The 26,439-nt window shown below is 38.1% G+C and overlaps 1 protein-coding gene across 1 annotated transcript in view; it reads left to right on the top strand.

The window, feature by feature from the left end:
- The window catches only part of DEUP1 (deuterosome assembly protein 1), a 70,368-nt gene that overhangs the window by 40,089 nt on the left and 3,840 nt on the right, over positions 1-26,439 (top strand). The window contains exons 10-16 of the mRNA XM_064449920.1: positions 2,858-3,070; positions 7,257-7,402; positions 8,011-8,116; positions 9,701-9,898; positions 10,916-11,002; positions 13,573-13,772; positions 20,171-20,471. Of these exons, the coding sequence (XP_064305990.1) occupies positions 2,858-3,070; positions 7,257-7,402; positions 8,011-8,116; positions 9,701-9,898; positions 10,916-11,002; positions 13,573-13,772; positions 20,171-20,471 (1,251 nt within the window). The remainder of the gene's footprint in view (positions 1-2,857; positions 3,071-7,256; positions 7,403-8,010; positions 8,117-9,700; positions 9,899-10,915; positions 11,003-13,572; positions 13,773-20,170; positions 20,472-26,439) is intronic.

Below are 26,439 nucleotides of genomic sequence, written 5' to 3'. Positions count from 1 at the left end.
TTAACAATTCCTATGAGACCCTTTACCCATATCCAGAGTTTCCAAGGATGACAGTTAAGTTTTGTTTATAGAGGCAGAAAACATTCTATTGCAGCTATTGAACTTCCATAGAAATGTGTTAAAAAAGCAAGGCTTTGACTAGGCAAAACTACTGACATATAGCATGGCATGTACATGCCATTGCATGTTGATTATATAGTTAGACAAATCAAAATGGAGCGCGCAAGGTGATCATCTACATTTTTCTGTTGAGGCTTGCATCGCTACCATCAATGAACTTTCTTTGAAGACGATTTTCTTCACAACTGTAACATAACACCAACTAGTTTATTAAATAGAAGTCTGATGGACTTCAGCTTTAAAAGCATTAAATGGTCCCATGTCTTTGCCTCAAACTCCTCTTTTGTGAGGTCATTGATTTCCAGCTGGAGTCTTGCGCTATATTTTTCACAGGATGCCTTTTAGATTTTGGTGTGTCAGACTCCATAACTTAGATGTCAGGGGGGACCTTATTTATTTTCTATAGAAATTAAACTTACCTGCAAATTTCTTTGACTTTTTATTTGATATTCAGCCAGTGGTCGGTTCTACTTCAGTGTTCAGCCAACAGAAATACAGGAACATAGTAAATGACATCAGAAGCTGCCTAAAGCATGGGTTTTTTGCAATCCTTATCAATGAGATATGGTATTTGTAACCCTATTTATTTTTAAGACACTTTTTCTTGCTCAGATTGACCTCTGCACATGATATATGGTTTCCAGGTTATATTTTGTTGTCATTTTTCAGCTAATTCTCACTCTTCTGAAAGATTACTGCTGCTTGTTAATCTCCCAGTAGAGGGTTCCATGTGGATAACTTTTTGAACAGCAAAAACAGTTACCATAGTAATTGTGCTTCTTCACAATGCCTGTGCATTCACAAATACTGGCAATACCAATTTTCTGAAGTTTTGGCTTTAAAATTTTAATTAGTACAAGGAACTGAATGGAGTGTGGGACTCTGCAGAATCACAGAATCAGAGAAAGTTGGAAGTTGGAAGGGACCTCTGGATATCATCTTGCCCAACCCCCTGCTTGAGCAGGCACACCCAGAGCAGGGGGCACAGGAACGCATCCAGGCAGGGTTGAATGTCTCCAGGGAAGGGACTCCACAGCCTCCCTGGGCAGCCTGTGCCCCTGCTCTGGCACCCGCACAGGAAAGAAGTTTTTTCTCATGTTTAGCTGGAACTTCCTGTGTTACAATTTGTGCCCGTTGCCCCTTGTCCTGTCATTGGGCACCACTGAAAAGAGTCCAGCCCCATCCTCTTGACACCCACCCTTCAGCTATTTATAATCATTGATAAGATCCCCTCTCAGTCTTCTCTTCCTCAGGCTGAACAAACCAAAGTCTCTCAGCCTGTCTTCACAAGAGAGGTGTTCCAGTCCTCTCATCATATTCATAGCTCTCCACTGGACTTGCTCAAGCAGTTCCAGATCCTTCTTAAACTGGGGGGCCCAGAACTGGACACAGCACTCCAGATGTGGTCTCACTAGGGCAGAGTATAGAGGGGGAGGATAACCCCCCTCAACCTGCTGGCCACACTCCTTTTAATGCACCCCAGGATACCATTGGCCTTTTTGGCCACAAGGGCACAGTGCTGGCTCAGGGTCAGCCTGCTGTCCACCAGCACTCCCAGGTCCTTCTCAGCAGAGCCGCTTTCCAGTAGCTCAGCTCCCAGTCTGTACTGGTGCCTGGGGTTGTTCCTCCCCAGGGGCAGGACCTTGCACTTGCTCTTGTTGAACTTCATGAGGTTGCCCTCAGGCCAGCTCTCCAGCCTGTCCAGGTCTCGCTGGATGGCAGCACAGCCTTCTGGTGTATCAGCCACTCCTCCCAGCTTGGTGTCATCAGCGAACTTGCTGAGGTTACGCTCTGTCCCATCATCCAGGTCACTGATGAATATGTTGAACAGGACTGGACCCAGCACAGACTCCTGGGCAACACCATTAGTTACAGACCTCCATCCAGACTCTGCCCTGTTGATCACAACCCTCTGAGTTCCATTGTTGAGCCAGTTCTCAGTCCACTTCACTGCCCTCCCATCTAACCCACACTTCCTTATCTTGTCTAAGAGGATGCTATGGGAGACAGTGTCCAATGCCATACTGAAGTCGAGGTAAACAACATCCACTGCTCTCCCTTCATCTACCCAGCCAGTCATGCCATCATAGGTGGCTATCAGGTTGGTCAAGCATGATCTCCCCTTGGTGGTTCCATGTTGACTACTTCTGATAATCTTCTTTTCCTCTACATCCCTGGAGATGGTCTCCAGGATGAACCTGCAAATGATTCTTCCCCAGGTTTAAGGAAAATATCAAAGTAGTACAGTTAATGTAGTAACTGAGCTGTTTATACAAACTATTTAATGCTAGCCCTCTAGTCAAAGGTTAATATCTATCCCGAGGCACACATACACACAACTCCTACTGAGTTCAATGAATCAACGAAGAACATTTCTCTCAAATTATTTTTTATAGGTAACTGTTTTGAGTAGGTCATCATAATCACCTTTTTCACACTTGGGTCTAATTAACATTCAGTGCAAGTGAAATACACAGCCAAGGAGAAAAATCCTTTAAAAAATTTTGTGCCCTTGAAAGTTTCTGAAACATTTTTCTTACTGAGGGCAAAGAACTTGAGAATAAAAAAAGGAAGTATCCTTTAGAGAAGTAATGCAAACTGTCCCAGTTGTGCCATCTGTTCTCAGCAAATACTGGTGAAAATAGAAATAGCTTTATGGCTTTAGTAGTAATGGTCTGGTCTTAACAATGTACGTATAATTATTGAATTTCATTTGAAAGATTTTCTTGATTTTTAGAAGCAGACCCAGAATTACCAATTCCAAATAAGCAATAAGAAACAAAAACAAGAAGAGGTAATTACCAATGGCCAGCCTGAAAATGAAAAGGATGAGTTGATTATTGAAAAGCTAAAGGCAACTGTGAATGAAATTGCACTAAACAAGAATAAACTAGAAGAGGAAAACCTGAAACTCCGGGAGGATCTAAAAATGTACCAGAACCAGTGCCAGGTAGTAATAGTTTTTCTTCTTCATGGTGGCTGTGGAATTAGTGTTGGACCATTAATTACTTAAGAGTATACTTTTTAAAGTTTTACTGAGATGGCTATATTTAAAAAAGCCTGTACATTAGTTATATTATTTGCAGGAATACAGAATGAGCTGTGAACAGTACAATTTTTTGAGTAACACTCAAACAGAAAACAGAAATATGTTTGATATGTAGTAGTATATTTCATTCTTGTCTGCTTATCTAGGGTTTTATAACTTTTCTATATCCATAGCATCTACAGGAACTTAGCCTCATTCACTTCGTTCCTTGAATATAAATTACTCCTATCAGATCTCTTTATCTGATTTTTACCTTGTTGTACACTGTGCCATATAGCTAGCAAATAAGTATATAGAAAAGCGTATGGTATACTTTCTATTGAGAGAAGATTTTGCAGTCAATGAATTTTTAAGTTGTCAGCTATGTGAAGAACCATCAGTTTTTATCTTATCCATAGTGTACTGTTTTTGAATGTAGGACTGATCTATGAAGACAGCCATTTGGGCCTCTTCTTTTGGTTGTGATGTATGAGTTCTGACAAGACTGAGATAATACAAGATCTTTACAGCCTTTTTATCAGCTGTGTTTGAAACAGATCAGGAATGAGATTCTTGTTGCTATTTTTTTCTGGTAACATATAAATTATGCTTTTGCTTATTTATTTAAGCACTTCAAGGTTTAGTAATATATAGAGTGGCCTACAGTGGCCTCGACTCTTTCTGGAGAAAGACATTCTGTTTCTGTTTATAAACAACCTTGCAGAGTTATAACTTCAGATGCAATATACTTTTTAGGACTTAACATACATGTGGTGGAGGTTAATTTCAGGTGTTGTCAGAACAGCCAAGTTTAGCACATGTTGTTTGTACATCTCTTTTGCACATTAGTTCACTGAGTCGTTTGCCTATATACAAGTTATTGGTATGGAAGCAAAAACCTCTGTTTTGAGGCTTGTTAAAAAGGCTGCCTTCAAAAGTAGTGGGACTAGAATATGGAGTGGAACAAAATCAAAGTAGAGAGGGAGGTGCTGATCTCTTCTCCATGGTACCCAGTGATAGAATGCGTGGGAATGGTTCAAAGCTGCTCCAGGGGAGGTTTAAACTGGACATCAGGAAGCATTTCTTTACCAAGAGGGTGGTCAAACACTGGAACAGGCTTCCTAGAGAGGTGGTTGATGACCCAAGCCTGTCAGTGCTTAAGAGGCATTTGGACAATGCCCTTAACAATATGCTTTAACTTGGTCTGCCCTGAATTGGTCAGGCAGTGGGACTAGATGATCCTTGACCCTTCCAACTGAAATAGTCCTATTCTATTCTATTCTATTCTATTCTATTCTATTCTATTCTATTCTATTCTATTCTATTCTATTCTATGGCAATTGGAGCAGGTGGATAGATGCTGTACGACAGAGAGAGTAGATGTCATTGTGCTGTGTAGCCTTTACAAAAATCTTCAAGCTAGAGGATTTTTTGAATCATGTGAATAGAATACAGGAGCTTTAGGGGAAGCACTGAAGACATGTTAAGTAGAAGTGGAGCTAGATGTACATCACATTATCAGCTAGCGGGCAGAAAGTTGCAGAACAACTGTGCTGGTGGCGTGGAATACTGCTGTGTTAGAAAAGCCACATTTGCAAATAGCTGCAGAAGGGAAATACCAATGTAAAGTCAATGTATGGTGAAAATGTGTAGCTCAGAGAAAACATTTTTTAGGAATGTCTGTATGAGAAAGAATGAAGTGCAAGGCCAGTTGCAAGCCAGAAGAAGTAAGCAGGTTTCCGTGAAGGGGTGCTAGGTGGAGGATGGGAATAATTGGACCTGGTGTGGGTAAAGGAGAGAGGAGTAGATGGGAATCTTGGTGGGGAGAAGGCTGATGGCAATGGCAGGAAGCCTACTATTGTGCCTCATATATCTTCTATGACTATGACCATTTCATGTATGCCTCTAAATATTTCTCATACTATTAATTAGCAAAGAAGCAGTGATAAAGTGAAATGTATGGAAGACCATACAGGCTCTACAGAAAATACGAACTTTAGAAGATCCAAACTGAGACTGCAGACTATTTCTCTACCTTATGAATGGTATGACAAACTTAACTGCAGACATACATGAGAGGCAGCCTGAACACATCACATAGGAGGCTTGGTTCCTGGAAACTCTGCATTAAGTCAGCTGCTGTACACTAATTTACATAGAAATACAGCATATATTTGTATTGAAAAGGTTGAACCGCTTTGAGTAGAATTAGAACATAAGCTGATCAGGAATTTTTTGAGACTTCCTTTCTATACCAAGCATGGCAAGCTAGTTGAAGCAAAGCTTTTCACAGAAGAAAACAGAGGATTTGGAAAAGTCTTCAATTTGAAACAGACTCTTAAAAATATGTTTCATTAGATATTTTCTAAATAAAACCTAAAGTTTTCTGGTTCAAAATTAATTTTCGTTTTGGTGTTTTAACTAGATGCAATAGCTATTTTCTAAAATAATAAGTGGTACAACTCTAAATGATTTTTTTGAAGTCATGTGTGAAACTCTTGACCTGAAGTTCCGTTTCAATTATTATTGTGGCTGCTGCTGTGGCTCCTGTTGGTCCTGCTAATATTATAATTCACAGAAGAAAATACAATTTATGTAAATATGTATGATGACTGCAGTCTGCCACAGATGATATGACTTCCACCACACAGTTGTGCAGCATTCATTCCTCTTATCTACCCCAGAATGAAATCAGAGGGGTAACCCTCCCCCAAGTTCACGTATTATAACATAATCGTGGCTATTTCTTGAATGTTGAAGCCATGAAGATGATCACAAGCAAGTCTTGCAGACAATTTCAGCAATTCATTAAGATTTATTTCACTTGGATATACCCAGACTTGCATTTCAGAGTTTAAAAAAGCTCTCTCAGCCTTAATTTAACAAAGGGTAAGACGAATGAATCTGTATATGCAGTCCCTATAAAAAACACAAAAGCACTTCATATCTGTCTTCAACAGCCCTTTCATCCAGAGGAAAACCACAGGCTTCTTGCAAGGAAGGTCATTCTAATATGAGGCTCTAAGGAAAATAAACCTTTGAAGTTCCTTGCTTGCGGTGTTGTTTCTGGATTCCAGTTGTCTTTTGAAAGTTTAAAGGCTTTATTTTTGCTTTTAAACTTGGAAAGTATGAAAGTATATTAAAATGAAATGAAGAAATTATGAAAAATGCTAGTGGTTTTAGTGTAATAGTTTAAAGGCAAAGGATCAACATCCTTTGATTATTTTTTTTCTGGAATATGCTTTTGGATCTTGAGTGAGAGGAAATAAATATTCCTCAGATATTATTATTGCAAGAATCTGATTGTTATTGTTACTTTTATTATTTGTGGGTTATATTTTGAAGTTCTTATCTTTAGTAAGTTTTCAGCATACTTTTGGGAAATTCAGAGTTTTGGGGGAAATCAGATTTTATGATGCCAAATATAACATGTATCTCCAGATTGTCTATCACATTGTCAATCAGAAATTAAAGGTAAAATAGAAAAATCTTTCTGTGATTATTTGAAATTTTTGTGATGTTCATTTAAATAAGCAATTAACTCCATGCAGATAGAACTAGTTTTGGAGATGATTGAGCACACACCTCATCTAAGTATGTAGGTCTAGCTGTATCTGCTCCAAGCTTCCAGCCAATGTTTAATGAAGACATGCCCTAATCCTGCCTTTCTCTAGCCTTGTAGTTTTCAAGCTTATAAATTTGGAAATGCTGTTAGGAAAATAGAAAATAGAAGTTACTTATGGCACTAATTCTCGTATAAGAAGCATGTTCTAGGGTGCAGAACCTGCTGAAACAAGCAAACTATGTACTTTAGATGCATTTAGTACAATAAAGAACTTCTGAATTATGTTTCCTATAATAGTTTCAGAGACAGATGCATTGGAACATTGCAAGAGCTAAAGAATATTCAGCATCTGATTTTTAGATGACATTTCTGGAGAAAGGAACTGTCATGAAAGCAATGCCTTTCTCAGAAATGAAACTCAAAATAAAAGCATGTATGTCCTTTCATACAAATTGTGGAGGTATCCAAAATGATGTGTTAAAATACAGCATTTTGAGCTGTCTGATTTTATTTAACTATTTATGTATTTGCTTGTTTCTTTAGAACATGGAGGCAGGCTTTTCAGAAATGAGAAATGAGCTGCAGTCACGGGATGCACTCTGGAGAAGGATACAACTGGAATGCCAACAGTTGCATACAGAATTATTGAAAATCAGAGACTATAAAGATATGCAGGAAATTCCAATGAAGTATGTATGTTGAAGACAATATTTAAATTAACAAGTACTTCTGAGCTAATAACTTTTTTCTTATATTTGATTTAAATTAAGTATCTTAAAAAGATACTCTGGATTCAAATGTCAGATTCTAAACAATTTTAGAATAAACATTTTCATTGGCAATTATATATGAGAACATTGCAGGCTCTGTTAAAAGACTTTAATACTGCCTAGATCTTTACAAATCAATGCTTTTCTTATATGTTTACAGTCTCTTTCATTTTCTCAGCATTAAAACACTTTGGAAGCAGCGCAATTTTAAGATTCTTCCTAACCTCCTTTGAGTAAAACATTCATCTTTTTATGGTTTATCTGATCTACTGTAGCTATTTGAGATTATATGAAATACCAGCCTACAGGAGAACTCAGGGTTCTTTCTACATGCACTTGCATTGTCCTTAATCTCTATAAATCTCTCAAGATCCAACCTGGTTTAGGCCAAACCTTTGATTGTGGTTTTTTTTCCCCCCCATCAGTAAGCAGGTCTTCCCCAGTTTTACACTGTGGAGAGGATACTGTAAGGTAAAGTTTATTGAACATTGTGCTCATTTCATGTTTTATTTATTTCTTATTTAAAGGCATCAGTCATCTTGTGTACAACTTACTGAACAACTAGAAAATAAGACTGCTGAGTTATTATTGTTGGCACAAAGCCAAGAATGCCAACCAGGAGAGCTAACCAAGGTATTTCATAATATTTCATAATATTAAGTATTCCCAGATCTTAGGTGCAATATAGGATTTTTGAAAGAGAGTAGAGTACTGACCTTGGGTAGGTGCATATGCAGAAGAGAGCAGGAAGATAACCTGTGGGTTTAGGAGAGCATGAAGTTTTCATATATGAAAAAGTCTTCATATGTGGTTGCATTTCTGGAGGTAGTTGTATAGCTGTAAAATTGACATTCTGATTCTGTGCGCTAACAACAGAGCTAGCTACTTCACTGAAATAACAGGAGAGGCCATGCCTAAGCATCACTGTGGTTCAGATAATACCATGCAAGTAATAAACCCTCCAAGGCTATGAGTAATTAATAGGTTATAAGAGGTAACTTGTAGCTTGTAGGTGGTCTCAGATGTAAGATATGCTAACAGATCAACTGATAGAAGTCACTATGGCAGGGACCCACACAAAGCTAGGTTTAATCAGTCACCTGCCGCACAGTCTAGGGCAGCGCTCTTTAGTTTGAACTATGCATCACATTGTATTGCACATTTCAGAAGTGCTGTGTGCAAGCGGTAACAGCATGGCACTGTGGAATGGCATATGGCTTGGCAGGCCAAAGCAGTTTGGGAGTAGAGGATACTCGGAACTCCTCTGACAGGCATGTTGCAGTTTTGCTGAGTAGCAATGTAAGCAGGAATATCTCTAATTGGATGCAGCTGACTTGGATGCAGCAATTTTGGCACGATAGTCATGATCTAGCTCTTAGCTTTTTTGCGTCTACATCTATTTGTTTATAATTCCAGTATTTCTGTGTAGTTTGCATAAATAAAAACAAAATGCCATCTGTTACTGATTGCATACAGTACTGCAAGGAATTATTAAAATGGGTTCAAAGGTTGTTATGCTGGGTTTTGTAGTTTTGTTCTGTACATAATAAAAAAATATCCATCAGTACTAAATTGTTCGTTATAGTAGAAAGATTATGAAAATGATCGCTGTGTTGATTCTTTGGAGAACTCTACACAGGAGATAGTGCAGGAAGTGTGACCTTAAATTTTATATATAATGGCAGGAAAAATTCTCATAAAGTGATTTACCATTTATATCCTTTATTTCTAACATAGTTTCTCATTGAAGAGTCTCTAGATTGATATATTTATATTGCTCCTAAGTTAATTTAGGCTGCATTAAACTTATTTTAAATGTAAATTAACTTAGGAGCAATATAAATAAATCATATTTAGTTTTATTGAATGGATATTTCCTTGGATATTCTTTGCCATAAATTCCAGTTCTTAAAATTAACATTATTTTTATTACATTCTTTTTAAATATTAATTTAAATGCCTTGTATTTTGTTCATTTCTAATACTAAATAGGCGAATGAAAGCACAAGAGAAGGGTTGAAAAAAGATGTAAAAATAAACAAAGCTATGTGCACTGACTCATGAAGACGTTTTATTATACAATCTCAAAAATCTCTGATTTGGTTAGTAGAGTTGGTGTCTTGGAAGCAACACCAAAAAAAGTCACTGATAGGTAGCAAGTGATGCAATCATATTTACTGCACAACATTTTTTCTTTTTGAAACATATTTGCTACAGATAAGAAACCGTGTTTATCGAGAGGAACAGTCCCATTGCTCTGAGCAGGAAAGAATGAAGACAGAAATCTCTGACCTGATAGAAGAGCTTCATCAGAAGGAGATCGCTATAGCAACTATCATGGAGAAAGCTAGTCTTCTGGAAAGACAGCTAAAAATGGAGTTAGAGATAAAAGACAAATTGTTAGCAAAACAACAGGTATGCAAGCAGGCAAAACCAGCCTAAATCATTTTACTCTACACTACTGATAATGACGTACATTATCTGTGAAAAAAGACATTACATTTCTTGCTGTAGTTCTCATCAGCAGTGCTGTAATATCTGTGAAGTATAGTAAAGCAGCGAAATTGATACTGGGACAAGAAGGCACTAGTAAATGTCAACTAAATTGCAATTCATTCTGACCATCAAATGTAGTTACCATTTTAACATGCAAAAGATCTTGAAAACTTCCAGTTTGCTGTTATTATATGCGCCTTATCACTAGAATAGTTTATTAGATTATCTAGAACATTTTCTAATTTTTCAGATTTTTTTTAAAAGCTTTTTGAAGAGTGTCACAAATCTGCTTAGAAAATTCTGGTATTTTTAAAGTGGAAAACTGTAAGATACCAGAGTTTTAATGGCAAATTTCAGTTTTAAAAACAAATGTTATCTTCATTACTTAGTTTTGTAAATCAAAAGAACCTTCATATTTAGAGGTTTCTGGGTATCTCTGGGTTTTCTGAGAGGGTCACTGCATATTGAAATTTGTGATTAATGTAAAACTTTACTTTTGACAATAGGAAAGTTAGTGTTTGGGAAAATGAAAGACGTCTCCTACTGTGTGGCAGTCTTTATGAGGCCATATTCCCTAGTATATCACTCAAAGAGTGGATGTTGTTCCTAGGCATCATGACTAGGATTTCTTCCAGTTTCAGTGGCCTGCAAGATCTGTCCCTCTTTATGTCTTGTAACTGCATGTGAACTCCCTTCTTTTCCTAAGTGATTGCTTCTTTCAAAAAGGTAAATAAAATCAGAGGCATTGCATTTGTATATCTTTTATACATGGTTTAAGACTTCTTTCTGCTTTAATATTGCCATATTTTAAAAGATTATAGTTATTTTCATATTTCTTTATGTATATTTTGTAAAATTTACTATATCTATACTTAGTGCTATCTCAAGTTAACAGTAACATTCTTGTATTTAACTAAGAATTAAATCTTTTCCTAGTTGTTGGACTTCCGATACAAAGTTATCAAATCTGAAAACAAACATCTAAAAGATATGGTGGAAAGCCAGGAGTGTAAAAGTTGCACGGTAATTTTTTTTTTTAATCTATGCAATGTGCAGAACATTTACTTATATTTATTGTAAATATAGATTGAGACCATGGCACATTTAGATATTTCTGGCTTGCATAAAATAAATAAATAAAAATATGGTGTGTGACATGATCAAAACCAAGTGGTATTCACACAAAGCCTGAAGATGGGTATAGCTAGGAATAATTTTGACCTTAATCATAGTAAACTAGAAGTAAGCTAAGTTTTTCAGTAACTGTCTAGACACTAAACACTTTTTGGGAGCCTGTTTTTTGTAAGTGAAATCACTCATTTCAGAAAATATTTCTTTTTAAACAGTCATCACTCTTCACAGATACAAAAATATGTCCCTTTTCTTACTATTTTACCCCTTTGTTAATATGATATTTAAATAACAGTGTAAAAAAACTGACATCTTTTGCACCCACCTAGCTTATTTTCAGAGTTTAGTATTTATTTCTCTCCAAACAGGGGATATTTACAGTTTAATTCATAAAATTATGAATTTATATTATCATGAATAATATCATGCACAGCTATAGTTTATATGGATGTAAAAAATATTATATACACTGCCTTCCACAAAAAGCTTCTAAACATCCTGTTTACGGAACATCTGCAGTTGTTGTATCTATCACTAGAAAAAACACTGGAATGTTGCTTGTAAATACTGCTGTAAATACATCTTTGGGGGATTTGTAGCCTGTAGACTGACAAATGCATGAAAGAATGTCATGTTTTCCACACCCTTAAAATTGCATATATGTCTATCAGTGATGTATTACCTATACATACATGTACAGTATTACAGATATATTTATGTGTATATATGATATATTACTGTGGAAGCATAGATGGGTGTGTGTGCGCATATCTAGCTCTCCTCTACAATGATATTCTTCATGAAGATTGAGAAGAGCTGTCTGACAAGAATCCTTCTAGGTATCACGTTTGTTAAATTTTAACAGTAAAATCCAGTTACTAGATAGACCAAGGTCACTACACCTACCAGTGCATTTGTGGACTTAATAATTCTTTCCTACTTTACTAGTGTATTGTGAGGATCTAAACATTAAAGACTGTGAGGTATTTGATATTAAGATTGCAGGGACTGGAGATTTTATGGATGTGTTTGTACAGTACAATAGAGCACTACACAGACCCCTCGAACTAGTGCCAGCCCAAGTCAGTATGGGGTAATGCATCATCAGGCAGGGTTACTTGTTTAGATTTCAAAAGCAATGTAGCTGTGCCAGCTCAGTTTTGGGGCTCATGGCATTATAACTGTACTGCTGATTCTAGAGCTTTTAGTGGTAGGGTGACTTAGCACTCTCCTTCTGCCTCTGTTCTGCCACTCCTCTCCACTTAGGAGACATAGCTAAGCCCCTACCCCCCATCCTCACACAAAATACTAAATTTTCTTATACTTTCTCGCACTTCTGTGCCAGCTTGGCTCATAAATTTCCCCTAAAACTAGCTAAGCAATGCAGGGTTTACAGGAAGAGGTGACAGCAAACAAGTTAGTGCAAGGAAGTCAAGCTTTCAGGTGCAGGAGCCCAGCTGCACTAGCAGTATACTAAGAAACAAATCTTTAATATTCATGGGTTACTATGTTCCAAAAGAATAAGGTAAATCTAGAAATATGTGAAAGCACAACTTAATAAAACATATGGGTTTTGAGTCTTTTCTGTGTAATCTGATAAATCTTCTGAGAATTTTCTGTTGCTGACAGTATACTGTTATTGCAAATGGGTTTACACAATGCAGTGCAGTATTCTGCAGAGAGATACTTCAAATTAGCTAGCTCAGGTGTGCAGCATAGGCTTTATGGAATAAGTGATAAGACAGAAAAGAAATGGGGTATCCTGGCTAGTCAATTTCCAGAGCCAATCTTCATCTTCCCTTCTTGATATCCTAGTGGATGGGGATCTTTAGCTCCTAGTCGCCATGTACGTGCACTTTCAGTATTTTGACTTGTATACCACGTGGGCTAACCCAGCTGAGAAGCTGGGTTTGGACGGAAAGCACTGTGCTAATGTGGCCTTACTTTACTGCTTCTGAAACTGAAGGTGACGGTATCTTGACACAGATATTAAATTATGCCTGTAGGCATACCCTGTATCTAGTATAGTAACGAACTTTTATAATTTTTCTTGTTATTTTTGGTGGAATTGTTACTGGAGGGAGCAATACAGTCTGCAGCTATAGCTGTTATGTTTGCTTTTATGTCATAAGTTTTACCAAGCAAGCAATGAATTTACAACAATAATATTTCGAATGCATGTTTGTTGAGAAATTTTAATTTGTTTTATTGTATTATAGAGGCTGTTATCCCTTCTTTTCCATTTATCTACAGCAGTTTTTTTTTTCTGGAGGCAGTTTTCTTGGTTTGCTGTAAGTGCTGCATGATTATATGTGGTAGCTAAAGTGCTGCCTGATTATATATGGTAGCCAGGTCTTTCTGTAGCATAGAACATTGTTTTGTGTTTGCTTGTTAAAAATACTAACATCTATTTATGGTGGAAAAAAAACACTATTTAATGATGGGTTTATCTCCTTTCACAGAGTATAGATTTATCTAACAAAGAATATGGAGATTTCGCAGCTTCCATTCACAAACTGGAACATGAGAATGTAAGATTACAAAATCGTCTTGTTAAACTACAAAATGACACAGAAACATCAATACTGGGTCCCATGGGCACATATGGAGAAAAAGAGCACAGCTACCAAACCGATTCAAAGATACAAGAAAAGGAAGAGAGGTAATATTTAGATTGTACACATTTATGAAACTTCCTGTAAGCTTTGTGGAAGCATCTAACTGGGTCATACTGTTAGACTTCTTTTCTGTTTCTGTTCATTCAGAACTCTCACCAACATAAATATCAGATCTCGTTAGTATATTTCTAAGACTTTTTTCCAGGTGGCTAACTGAATTTGGCAATAAATGAAGTCCCAGAAATGTTTGATCATTATTTTAATATTTGGCACACGAAACAACTTAGAAAACTTTTTATATGCTGCCTAAGTAATTCTTAGTTCAGGTTTTGCAACACAGGACAGAATGTATTTTTACTGCCACATAAAAACAAGACAAGGGAAGGGTATAAAAACCAACATGAGAGGTAAACTGCTCCCCAGGAGGTTATCTTAATAAGCAGTTTGAACTACAACTCCTGCTGAAAAGCTTTGTGTCCCGCCAGTTTCATTTGTTGGAAGTTTCATTAAATGTATTTTAATGTCTTGTCTAGTTTTGGTGTTCTTGGGTGACCTTATTTTTAAAAGAAACATAATTTCAGATGCCCTGAATAAATCATTACTACAATACACTCCTTGTTAGGGAAAAATAATGAGACTTAAGAACACTCAGACTCATAGAAAACATGTTGTAGTGATAACTTCCTTCTTAATTCCCTGCATGCAGTGAAGCACTGAATTACCTTCAAACGTGTTATAATCATGGCGCTGCACTAATAAAAAGAAAATTAAACTTCCTGTTAAACAATATTTCACAGTACAGGAGAGCTAAATAATTATAAGAGGCTAAATGTTTTGATCATTGTAATAAAGAACTTAGTGCTAATGTAAAACAGTTCTGTGAAGCAAAGTTTAAATAATTGGAGCCAAAATTGTACAGGGTAAGATTTCAAACTCATACGTTCAGTCTCTGGCAAAATGTAAAGTGATTTTCTCTCTGCAAAATAGAAAGGCGCCCCATTATATGTAGCTACATTCTTGCCTAAAATTTCCTTTTAAATATGATGTTTAGTGTTGGAGATAGTATTCATGTCTATGTAAATATATATATGCATAGTCTATATGTGTATATATGGAAATGGCAGGTATGGCTGTTTTCCTACTAAGCTTCAAATGACATTGAAGGTTTTGATGAAAAAATATTTACAAACCAAGATACAGACTATTCTACACGTGTAGGTCTCATAATTTCACAAAAAATTGGTCAGCGCAATTTTTGCTCATTCTTCCACCCTTCTAAAGTGAGAAAATGTAAGATTTTTTCTTCCCATTTTCTCAGGAATTACACTTGCTGTACATGAGGAACTGTGAAATTTCATTCATGGGAATTTAAGTTTAAGAGACAATAGAACTATGCAGGTAATTTGCAGGATTTTGATTACATAGCCATTGAAGACCAATGTTAAACCAAAACTGGGATAGAGAAAACTGGGAGAGCTAACCTTCCTCACAACACAAATCTCAACAACCCTACTGAACACAATCTAAATTATTATTCTAATTAATCTGATGGAACAGATATATTGAGCCTGGTTTTCAGGATCTAAAACGTGCATTTGATTTCCTAAATGAAAAGCTATTTAGCTAAATAAATACATACACAGATTTCAAAAAATGTGCAAATTCCACATGTACTGTATATACACATCAGCCAGACAGTCTTTCTAAGACTAGGCCCTCTCTATATTGTCCGTTCTCTGTTCCCCAGCAGGGAACTACCTCAAGATTTTCTCAGAAAACTGAAATTAAATTTTCAACCATCGATTGTGTGCAGATAAACCAGGCAATTGATGTTGGTTGTGTTAAACTCTGGAGTATGTTTTATTTTACTGTGAGCATAAACCATGTTATTTCTGTTTTAGTTTGCAGTACTGTTTCCATGGTACTTATGGCACTAGAGAAAGGGCACAAAGATTTTTTTTTACATAGTAAAAAAACATAGAAAACGTGGTGCTTGTGCAAGGAGAGGGGGGGTGTTTGTGTTTTAAATAGCAATTTTCAGGAGCTGTACATTTTGTTTTTCCTATTTGCATTCAGAAACCTAGAACGGTTTCCACAATGAAAAAAAGGTCTTCAACCAAGTATATTCTACACTATTTTTCAGTCATGACTCACAGTCAGTACTCGAATCCTGGGCATGGGCACAGTCATTAGATAGGAGACCTCTAGAGAAAATACAGGAAATTGCAGGAAGTTATACTGGTCATTTATAAAGAAGCATGATTCCTTCTTTCTTTCAGTATACAGTGAATTCCTAACTGTTGCAAAGTAAGATACGCAGGAGTGGCATCTTGTTGCTAAAAAGGACTGTGGCCACATCCTACCTCTAACCACTTTCATTAATTACTGTTCTTATCTATGATAATTAACTTACTTCTAATTGCCATTTACATAAGCTTTCCCCACCCTCAAGATTTCAATGCTTTATTTAGACTTCAGCCACATACAGTTGATTTAAATTTTGGCATGGTTGAAGAGGGCTTTCTCTGATGACACTCATTTGTTTAGCCTGTTTCTTCCAAAATTAAAACATGCCTGTGAGTTCCCAAATGAAAGGCTACCTATTTACCATAAAAATATACACAAAATAGGTAATTGGTCATGCCAAAGTGCACTTCCGTCATCTGGCAAAAGTGACGGGGTAAAGGCTAGGACTGAATACCTGCTAAGGTAGCTGGAGATCGCTTAAAGGATCTGTGTTGACAGTGAAGTATCTATCTAAGGTTTTCACTACCCTTTGGAGGTCACACACTCTTGGTCATACTCACCACTCTATCAGTTACTGCAGTAAATAAACTGGAAGCAGTGAAAACAATCTCTTCAGGAAAATACTTTTTAACCATTTTTGAAATCAAGCTAGCAGTTATACTTGCAAGGTAAAAGCAACAACATGAATTCTGAAGACATTCTAGTCATTAAAGATCTGTTGTTTTCTTTTTCAAGACCAGGTATGTCAACTAGCACAAGCTGTGTAAGGAGTCTCTTTTGCACCACTGAAGTCTTTGATCACATAGAGACAGGGCTTATTTTACATAAGAGGCTGGAAAAAATTGATTCTTCCTATATAAATTCCCTTTGCAAGGACATTGTTCTTTCCCTTCTTGTCCCATATGTCACCATGTCAACAGTGGTATTATTTTTGTGAAGTATATGTATATGCTAAATACTTTATGACAGTAAACCCACTGAAAGCATAAGTTATTCAACTGCAGTTACAGTGTATTTGCATTGCCAGTGTTAACAAATGGACAGTTTTTTACAAATTTGCAGATATTTGCTTACCTTTACATTTGTATTCAAAGTAGGACTCTGTTCTTAGATATTATTTTGCACTGAACTGGCAGAAATTTAAACCCCAACTGTGAAATTTGTCTGAAGTGAAGGCATACTATCCATATCAAAGCACCTAAATGTAGGTGTCATGTTTTTCCAAGATAGCAAACAGCCCCAGCAATCCTATGGATTACAGTCGGAAGTGAAGTTCCTTTAAAAAATCAGTCAGTGGGGGTGGGGGGTGGGGTGGGTATCTGTTTTTACTATCTAAAATCTACCATAACTGTAGGCAGCCAAGTCTGGGAATTCTGGTCTTAGTGAAGTAAGCTATAACATAACAGTAATAACTGTTATTAAATACATAGAGAAGCAGTTCTGGGGGAAAAAAGAACGTGGATCACATAGACTTTACCAGGGGTTTACAGAGGGAATTACTTCCAAAAAGGTCAGAACACAAGATGAAAAAAGAATCTGTGATTTTATTATTCATGCCATCTATCTTCAGTTGTGGCAGATTTTTTCACTGTGCCGTTCATCCAAACAATAGATGGAATAGACTTTAAAATGGGGAGGGGGCGGGGGTAACGGTATTCTCCTGTGCCCAAAAAGCAGAGTGTATTTATTTACAGAAAAGCATGAAAGAAAGGAGAAAACTGTGCCTCCATAAAGGTAAACATTTTCAGTGATTTAGAAAACTGGAAGGTGAATATTCTCAGAGAGTTGTATGTTAGAATGTGTAATAATAATATTACAGCAATAATTATAGCATCATGCTTATAATTTGCCTTCCTGTAGCATTCAGAGTATCTTAATCACTACTTCTTTTATAATCAGAGAAAAATATGTTCTTCATTAGTTCTCTGAGTTGTTCTGCACTATCCATTTATGAAGTACTCAGTTTCATGTTTCAGGGCTTATGGACAAGCAGGGTCCAGTAAGTCTACAAAGCCACCTTTTCCCAACACCAAATATTTAAGATTCGAAAATGATGATGTGATCTTTCTGCAGAAAACGCCGTCTTTTCCCTGTGGGGAACTGGAAAATTCTACTCTGTTATTAACAAACACACACACCCCTTTTTATTAATAAAAACAACAAAAAAAGGCTGGTTTTGGATCTGAGGAGCACTGCATAATCTTGAATATTTGTATTTTTGTGGCAGAGAACTTGATCTTTTAAAACTTTTCAAAAGCTGCATTTCAAACTAGTAAAGTGTTCTAGGATATTTGCAATGATAGGATCTTTTAAAACAGCTGTCATGTTTAAGTATAGTAGTTACCTCTGAAGACTACAGTTTTGATTTTTTCATAAGGACAGACCTCATTACAATGGAAGTTTTTACCTCAGTCAGAAATATTGTAAAAGAAATGTAATAAAATCTTAAATAATCTAATTGTTTTAGTATATAATACAAGTAAAGATGCAATTGAAAATTAGTCTAATTCAGACAGAGAACTGGGCAAGCTGGTCTCAAAATTCTTTGCTCTTATCAATATGGCATCAAAATTGTTCAGTTAACTGTCAGGAGAAGATGATATTTTGAATAGGAAGAAAATAACTTTCTTTTGTTTTTTAAGTTGCTGTTAACCGTGATAGTTTTTGATTTACAGGACTACAAATGAATAAAAATATATGCTTTCACATCCATTCTAGTCACTGTAAGTGGGATACAAGAGTTATGGAACATCATTATAAAATACTTTAAAATTCTTTTGTAAGCTTGAAGATTTCATTTATTGTTGCGAAAGCATGTTCTTGTACGATTTTTAAAAAGTGTATTTCAAAAAATTCTTCACATCTTATATTAATTTCCAGTGTGTTATCATTAAATCAGTGGCAAAATTAGTATTGCACTAAAAATGCAGGATCACAGATAACTGTACTAGTTTTTTATTTAACTTATTTAAACATTTATTCTAAATGCTAGCTATTTGAACATAGTTGTTTAGGGTGATATTAGATCAAAATTGAGTAATTATCCAACCACTAATAATATTTTTTGTTTCCCGTCTCACTCTTCAGTCTTTCATTTCCTCTACTTGTGTGTCAAAATTCACTCGAGTTCCTATCATATTATAACCTATCAAGACATGGCTGAAGAGCACTTACATAGCTTCTTCCACTGAAAAGCTGAAGGGATGATAACCTTTGGCAGAGGATGGGTTACAAACACTTAAGGAGTATTGGTGTCTTCAGGACCTGAAGCGAGATTGTCTTTTAGGTCTTGTCCTGCCACAATTATAGGAATCACAAAATCACAGAATCACAGAACCACAGGTTGGAAGGGACGTCAGGGATCATCTAGTCCAACCTTTCTGGGAAGAGCACAGTCTAGACAAGATGGCCCAGCACCCTGTCCAGACGACTCTTGAAGGTGTCCAACGTGGCCGAGTCAACCACTTCCCTGGGGAGATTATTCCAATGGGTGACTGTCCTCACTGTGAAAAATTTCCCTCTCATGTCCAGTCGGAATCTCCCCAAGAGCAACTTGTGTCCATTCCCCCTTGTCCTCTGTGTGACTCTTTGCAAAAAGGGAGTCTCTGTCTTCTTCGTAGCTGCCCCTTAAGGACTGGTACATGGTGATGAGATCCCCTCTGAGACTCCTTTTCTCAAGGCTGAACAAACCTGGTTCTCCCAGCCTATCCTCATACGGCAGCTTCCCAGTCCTTTGATCATCTTGGAGGCCCTTCTCTGGACCCCTTCCAGCCTGTCCACATCTTTTTTTGTATAGAGGGGACCAGAACTGTACACAGTACTCCAGGTGTGGCCTGACAAGCGCTGAGTAGAGTGGGATAACGACTTCTTTATCTCTGCTGGTGATGCCGAAATATGGCCAGGTTATGCAACTTTAACTCCAATGAAACGGTTTAAATTAGCGTGATTTAAGTCACAGCTGAAGCAGACAAAAAATGCACACTCAGACATTTACAGCATCTTCAGTGGAAAGTTGCTAAATTGCTGTAACTCAGTAATGCTTAATCTTATGCCCATAACTTCATGCATGAAGCAGTTTGAACAGCTAAGTAATCACAATTGCACAAACAAAAAGAATAAAAAAATCCCTTTGGCTTTGCTGTGATAGCTTAGAGTTTTAACTGGTTTTCATAGTTGATTTTTTTTTCTCTTTTAGAACTTTCCAAAAGAACGATGCATGGAAAATGGAACGGCAACAGACTGCTATGTTCGCAGCCAGTGGATACCACAGAAACTGTAGTCCTGCTTTATGTGGCCAAGACAAAATCACTGGTTCAAACCGTGACAGCACTTTATCTTCTCATACACTTCACAGAGGTCATGAAAAGAAAATAGACTCTAAATCTCCATCACCACAAATGGGGTATCCTTTGGGCTTTGGTGGGCCATTTCATGAAAAAGGCAGAAGAGACAGCTTACTGAGTCCTGCTCACAATGCGGAAGAATTCAAATTATCAGTAAGTAACTGTTTTCCTGTTACACTTATATTCTCAAAGATCCATCTGTGGACCAAATGCAGCCTTGGAGAAGCCAAAAATTAGATCACCTCTGTTGTCATTATTATTTATACAGTGCCAGCCCAGCAAAAATGGAAATACCTTATCCTAACACAAATGCAGTTTTTCTGGAGATGATACATCCCCTTCTGGGCCTTGCCTCTGTACTAATAACAGTGGTGATAATTATCTGCCATTATGTGACTGTGAGAGAGATTTCTACATTTTAGCTCATTGTCTTCTATATTGGGTCACTCTGCTACATATTGCCTTCTGTAAGGGCACTCTGCTTTAAGCGTATTGCCATAATGCCTGGAAACTTACTTCCTTAAGTGCTGTTAGACAAATCAAGTTTCTACAGCATTCAATTGATGGATGAAATTAGAGGAATTGCAGCAACTATTTTCTATGTGTTAGCTATTGTATTCAAAAAGGAACAGAATAACTGCTGCAATCCTTATTTTTCTTTATATGAAATAGTAATAGTGCAACATTCTTCATTTCAGTCTTCATAGGCTGGAGATTACCAACCTCCACGACAAGTGGGATAAATCCCACTTTGCCAAGGGCAACTTCTTAGGAAAAATTCTCCATAATTCTGTGACTTTAGATCTCTTTAAATTTGAGCTTTATCCTCTTCTTCAGCTTCTTCTATTCTTCCTTAGGCCTCTACTACAGGCCACTATTTTTTTCCATTTGAAAACTTAGCACTTGTTTTCCAGACCTCAATCCATGCAACCACACCATCATTAAATAATGGAACTAACAGATTAGTAAGGAACAGAGTGTGGCCATCTCTCTGTCCAGCTGTGATATGTGCATCTTTGTACCCTGGAGATCCTGAACTGCAGATGTGTGGCTGTGCCTGTAGAGGGAGAAGAGGGAAGACTTCAGCATTTACTGGGGGCAATCAACAGGCAATTTTCTTGCCACTCATCACCTGAAGTAGGAGGGAAGAGGCATTGTGACACCAACAATCATCGTCAAGCAGTTTGTGGTTGTCGTACCCCAGTTCTGCTGTCCTCTTCAGAAATGGGTGCACATCCTTTCCTGTTGGAGATGTGGCTGCTGAAGGACTGTCTTCATAGCCCAGAATCTCACTGTGTGTAGGCAGCACCTAGTGATGGCCTGCCTGGGACGCAGGGATTGCAGTGCAGCCCTTCACTGAGCATGGTACCAGCAGCTGTGTCCCAGTAGTCAGAGAACAGGGAGAGAACCACATAGTCCTGGGTGTTTGACCTCACTTCCGTTTTTCTATTCTTATGCTTTACAGGAATTTTAAGTAAATTACTGTGTCTTGGGAGTCTTCCTCTTTAAACTGCTAATCATAAAAATAATTGTTTGGACTTTTTTAGGAGAGTCTGATAAGTACCAATTCTCCTTCTCTCTCCTGTCAGAAATGTCAGACAGAGACACCAGACACAAAGCTTCTGTTTCCAGCCAGCCCAGGGAAAATGTCCATTCTGAGACACTTTTGCAAGCTGCGGGGAAACTATTTCCCAGCTGGTACTCAGGACAGGGTTGATGCCAAGACAGTTGACTAGATTATAAGGAAAACACTTTCCAACTGGTGCGTGGGCAAAGTACATAATGAAATTATTAAGCAAGGGATAATTCTTGTGCAGTGTCTAAGTCCAAATCAGCGGCACTGATTTGTAGCATGGTACAAAGCAGGTACAAGTCCAGAAGATCACCAAAATTAAATCATCACTCAGACTGATACTGGATACCACAGCTTTAGTGCAGAGATGATTCAACAGTCTGTTACTGTAGAGCTCTGTGTCCAAATGAAAAGCCATTTCAACAAGGAGAAAGAGTTAAAAACATACAATGTGTTTGTAAACCAGGGTTCTTTGCCAGGGTTTTCAGGACTGATGTTTCACCTAAGTGAAATCTCCAGTATGCTCAAAACTTTGAAGATGTTTAACAGACCATTTTTCTGAAGAATATTTGTAGTGCCAATTGAAAACATTGGAATCGCAGGTGATGTCCTGATACCTACCAAAATTACTCTGCTGGTATTTAGGGAAGGGAGAAAATAATCTCTAGGGCTTTAGACAAAGACATCTCTCCTCCCAGTAGAGAGTCTTCAGACAACCCTAGTAAGTGTTCCACTGGAACCTCTGTCCTTTCACATTGTTATTTAGAGGTTACATGTGTAGGGAAAGTCATTCCTGCCTTAGGGTAAACCAGAAAGCTCAGCTGGGATTCACTGGCAATTCCCTAACCCCAAAAATTCTTGTTTCAAGGCTTTTCAAATCTAGGGAAATTCTCTTTCTCTGAACAGTACTTTTGGGTATGCTCTCTTTCTGAAATGAACAACTTCAGCAAATAGTTACCTAATCCATTCCCAGTCTCTGGGAAGACTATTAGATAGAACAGTCCAACGTTCAGCTTCAAGTTTAATCTTTCCCACAGAAAGTAAATAAATACATATATACATACATCCATATATACATACATCCATATATACATACATAAAACAGGCAATAAGATTATTTGCCACTTCAGAATAGTCCATTTTTCCACAATTACTCCATTTAAGGTGGAACAAGCAGTTATGTACATTGTGCTTCCCAGTCTGGATCTTTAACTTGTAGTCACAAATACCTTCTCATGTTTCTCTTCAGATGATGGACAGATATAGTCTGTTCTTGTCAAGACTTGGAAAGACAAGAAAGACTTAAGCTGTAGGAAGCAATATCTAAATTAAGCATCACGAAACTCTCTAACGTTAATGAGGGGAAATTGCTTAATAAATGGATTGCAATGGAAAGTTGTGGAAATTCTACCGCTGGACATTATTAGGAATGACTTTGGCTGTCTTGAGCCTACCCTGAGGCAATTACTATCACCTAGCTGGTTAGGTACTTAGGCCCTCTAAAAACTGTCCCCTATGGCTTGGCAATTTCCTAGTCATCTCAATTTTGATTTTTGTATATCAGCAGAAGAATGTTGAAGATGGGCATCTGTACCTGCTGCCTAAGATGTAGTGTAGTGTAGGGTTAGAGGAAACTACCCCCAAAAGCCCCCAGATTTAGTCACAGTGGGACTAAAATTAGACAGACCAATTTCTAGTTTTAGTGTTACAAGAACTTTCCTGGAAAGTAGAAGGGGCTAAATATGAGAAGACTAACACTCTGGGATTTGACCACTTATGGTTTGAGCACTAAATGTTAGAATATCCCAAGTATTTAAGCTTTCTTGCTGCCCTGCTGAAGGTGCATCCAAGAATGCTGGGACAACTCATGGGACAAGAGAGAGATTAACTCTAGGCAGATTAATTCAGCAGTCTATGAGAGAGAACAGACCTAGCTTCCTGAAGTACTTCTCCCCAGCAATCCAGAGTTAATTCATAAACACTTGGGGTAGTTCTTGCTTAAGGAGAAGAAATATTTAGCACATATTTCATATGCAGGAATATGCATCTCTATCAGGTGCACTCCTTTATTTCCAACGAATGATGAGACAAAAAGGTGATTCTCATTACTGCTGTACACCAAAGAAATACGGGATCAGCTGATGCTGTAGAAATGAAAGAGTCCCTGTTGCCTAACTACGCAAACAAGTTAGGCTGAAAGCTTACCAATGAACCCATGTTTATCCAGCTCCAGTTAGAAAACCAAAAGATGTAAGTGTCTGAAGACACTGAGGAAACAAAATTCAAAACTAGGGACCATGAATCTGATCTGAGACATGGATTAAAGCAGTTTCTTTACAGTTTTTCTTCCTTAGGCACAGAAAGTAAAGGCAATAAAGAATATAGTGAAAGAACAGACCAGAGGCTTGGAAAGCCAAGCTTAGTTGCTAACCAGAGATGTTGACTTTTAGACCTGTTTAGACACAACATTCTCTCAAAGTGCATTAAAAACAGTGTATTAGGGACCTATCTAAAATGATAGTCTCTGATGTCTGACCCTCAGGTAAGGAGCCGTAGGGAAGCATGATATGCTTATTTTAAGTGTTAAACGTTCTTCTCAACTCCAAGGAAATTCAGAAATTTCTGATTTGGAGTTTACAGCGTATTTCAAGAAAAAACACATCAAAGTAAGTCCCAGATGAAGGAAAGGACACTAGCATTTTAGGAAGATAGCTTGATCATGAGGCCAATATGTTTCTATTGACAAGTCAGCACTTACAAACATTGATCTAATGAATCTCTGAGAACCTCTCATAACTTGATATAACATTTCTGAAGACTAGCACTCCTGTAAATCTGCTGTCCATATGGAAAAGCCCAACATGAATTCTTTTCTCTAGGTGATGACACCTAATAAATTCATACTTCACATTCACATTTTCCCAGTTTCTTAGGCTTCTCACTGGAAGTGATTTCAGAGCTCGTATTCAGTAAGCAAAACACATAGTGATTCTTTAAGTAAACCCTCCAAATAAAATGTATTCTTCATAATACAAAAGCGTTCTTCAAATCACAGAATCACAGAATGCAGGGGTTGGAAGGGACCTTTGGAGATCATCTTGTCCAACCCCCCTGCTTGAGCAGTCACACCCAGAGCAGGGGGCACAGGAACGCATCCAGGCAGGGTTGAATGTCTCCAGGGAAGAAGACTCCACAGCCTCCCTGGACAGCCTGTTACACTGCTCTGGCACCCTCACAGGAAAGAAGTTTTTTCTCATGTTTAGCTGGAACTTCCTGTGTTACAATTTGTGCCCATTGCCCCTTGTCCTGTCATTGGGCACCACTGAAAAGAGTCCAGCCCCATCCTCTTGACACCCACCCTTCAGCTATTTATAATCATTGATAAGATCCCCTCTCAGTCTTCTCTTCCTCAGGCTGAACAAACCAAAGTCTCTCAGCCTGTCTTCACAAGAGAGATGCTCCAGTCCTCTCATCATATTCGTAGCTCTCCGCTGGACTCTCTCCAGTAGTTCCCTGTCTGTCTTGAACTGACAAGTTTCTGTGCCCAGAACTGGACACAGCACTCCAGATGTGGCCTCACTAGGGCAGAGTATAGAGGGGGAGGATAACCTCCCTCAACCTGCTGGCCACACTCCTTTTAATGCACCCCAGGATACCATTGGCCTTTTTGGCCACAAGGGCACAGTGCTGGCTCAGGGTCAGCCTGCTGTCCACCAGCACTCCCAGGTCCTTCTCAGCAGAGCCGCTTTCCAGTAGCTCAGCTCCCAGTCTGTACTGGTGCCTGGGGTTGTTCCTCCCCAGGGGCAGGACCTTGCACTTGCTCTTGTTGAACTTCATGAGGTTCCCCTCGGCCCAGCTCTCCAGCCTGTCCAGGTCTCGCTGGATGGCAGCACAGCCTTCTGGTGTATCAGCCACTTCCCCCAGCTTGGTGTCATCAACGAACTTGCTGAGGTTACACTCTGTCCCATCATCCAGGTCGCTGATGAATATGTTGAACAGGACTGGACCCAGCACAGACTCCTGGGTAACACCATTAGTTACAGACCTCCATCCAGACTCTGCCCTGTTGATCACAACCCTCTGAGTTCCATTGTTGAGCCAGTTCTCAGTCCACTTCACTGCCCTCCCATCTAACCCACACTTCCTTATCTTGTCTAAGAGGATGCTATGGGAGACAGTGTCCAATGCCATACTGAAGTCGAGGTAAACAACATCCACTGCTCTCCCTTCATCTACCCAGCCAGTCATGCCATCATAGGTGGCTATCAGGTTGGTCAAGCATGATCTCCCCTTGGTGAATCATGTTGTCTTCTTCTGATAACCTTCTTGTCCTCTACATGCCTGGAGACAACCTCCAGAATGAACTGTTCTGTCACCTTTCTGGAGATGGAGGTGAGGCTGACTGGCCTATAAAGCCCCAGGTCCTCCTTGCCCTTTCTGAAGACTGGAGTGAGATTTGCTGTCCTCCAGTCCTCGGGCACCTCTTCTGTCCACAATGACCTTTCAGAGATAATGGAGAGTGGCTTAGCAACAGCATCTGCCAGCTTC

Source organism: Phalacrocorax carbo, chromosome 1 (genome assembly GCF_963921805.1).
Source record: "Phalacrocorax carbo chromosome 1, bPhaCar2.1, whole genome shotgun sequence".
Taxonomy (NCBI): domain Eukaryota; kingdom Metazoa; phylum Chordata; class Aves; order Suliformes; family Phalacrocoracidae; genus Phalacrocorax; species Phalacrocorax carbo.
The sequence above is the reverse complement of the archived record's forward strand: the minus strand, read 5'-3'. Positions and strand labels throughout refer to the sequence as shown.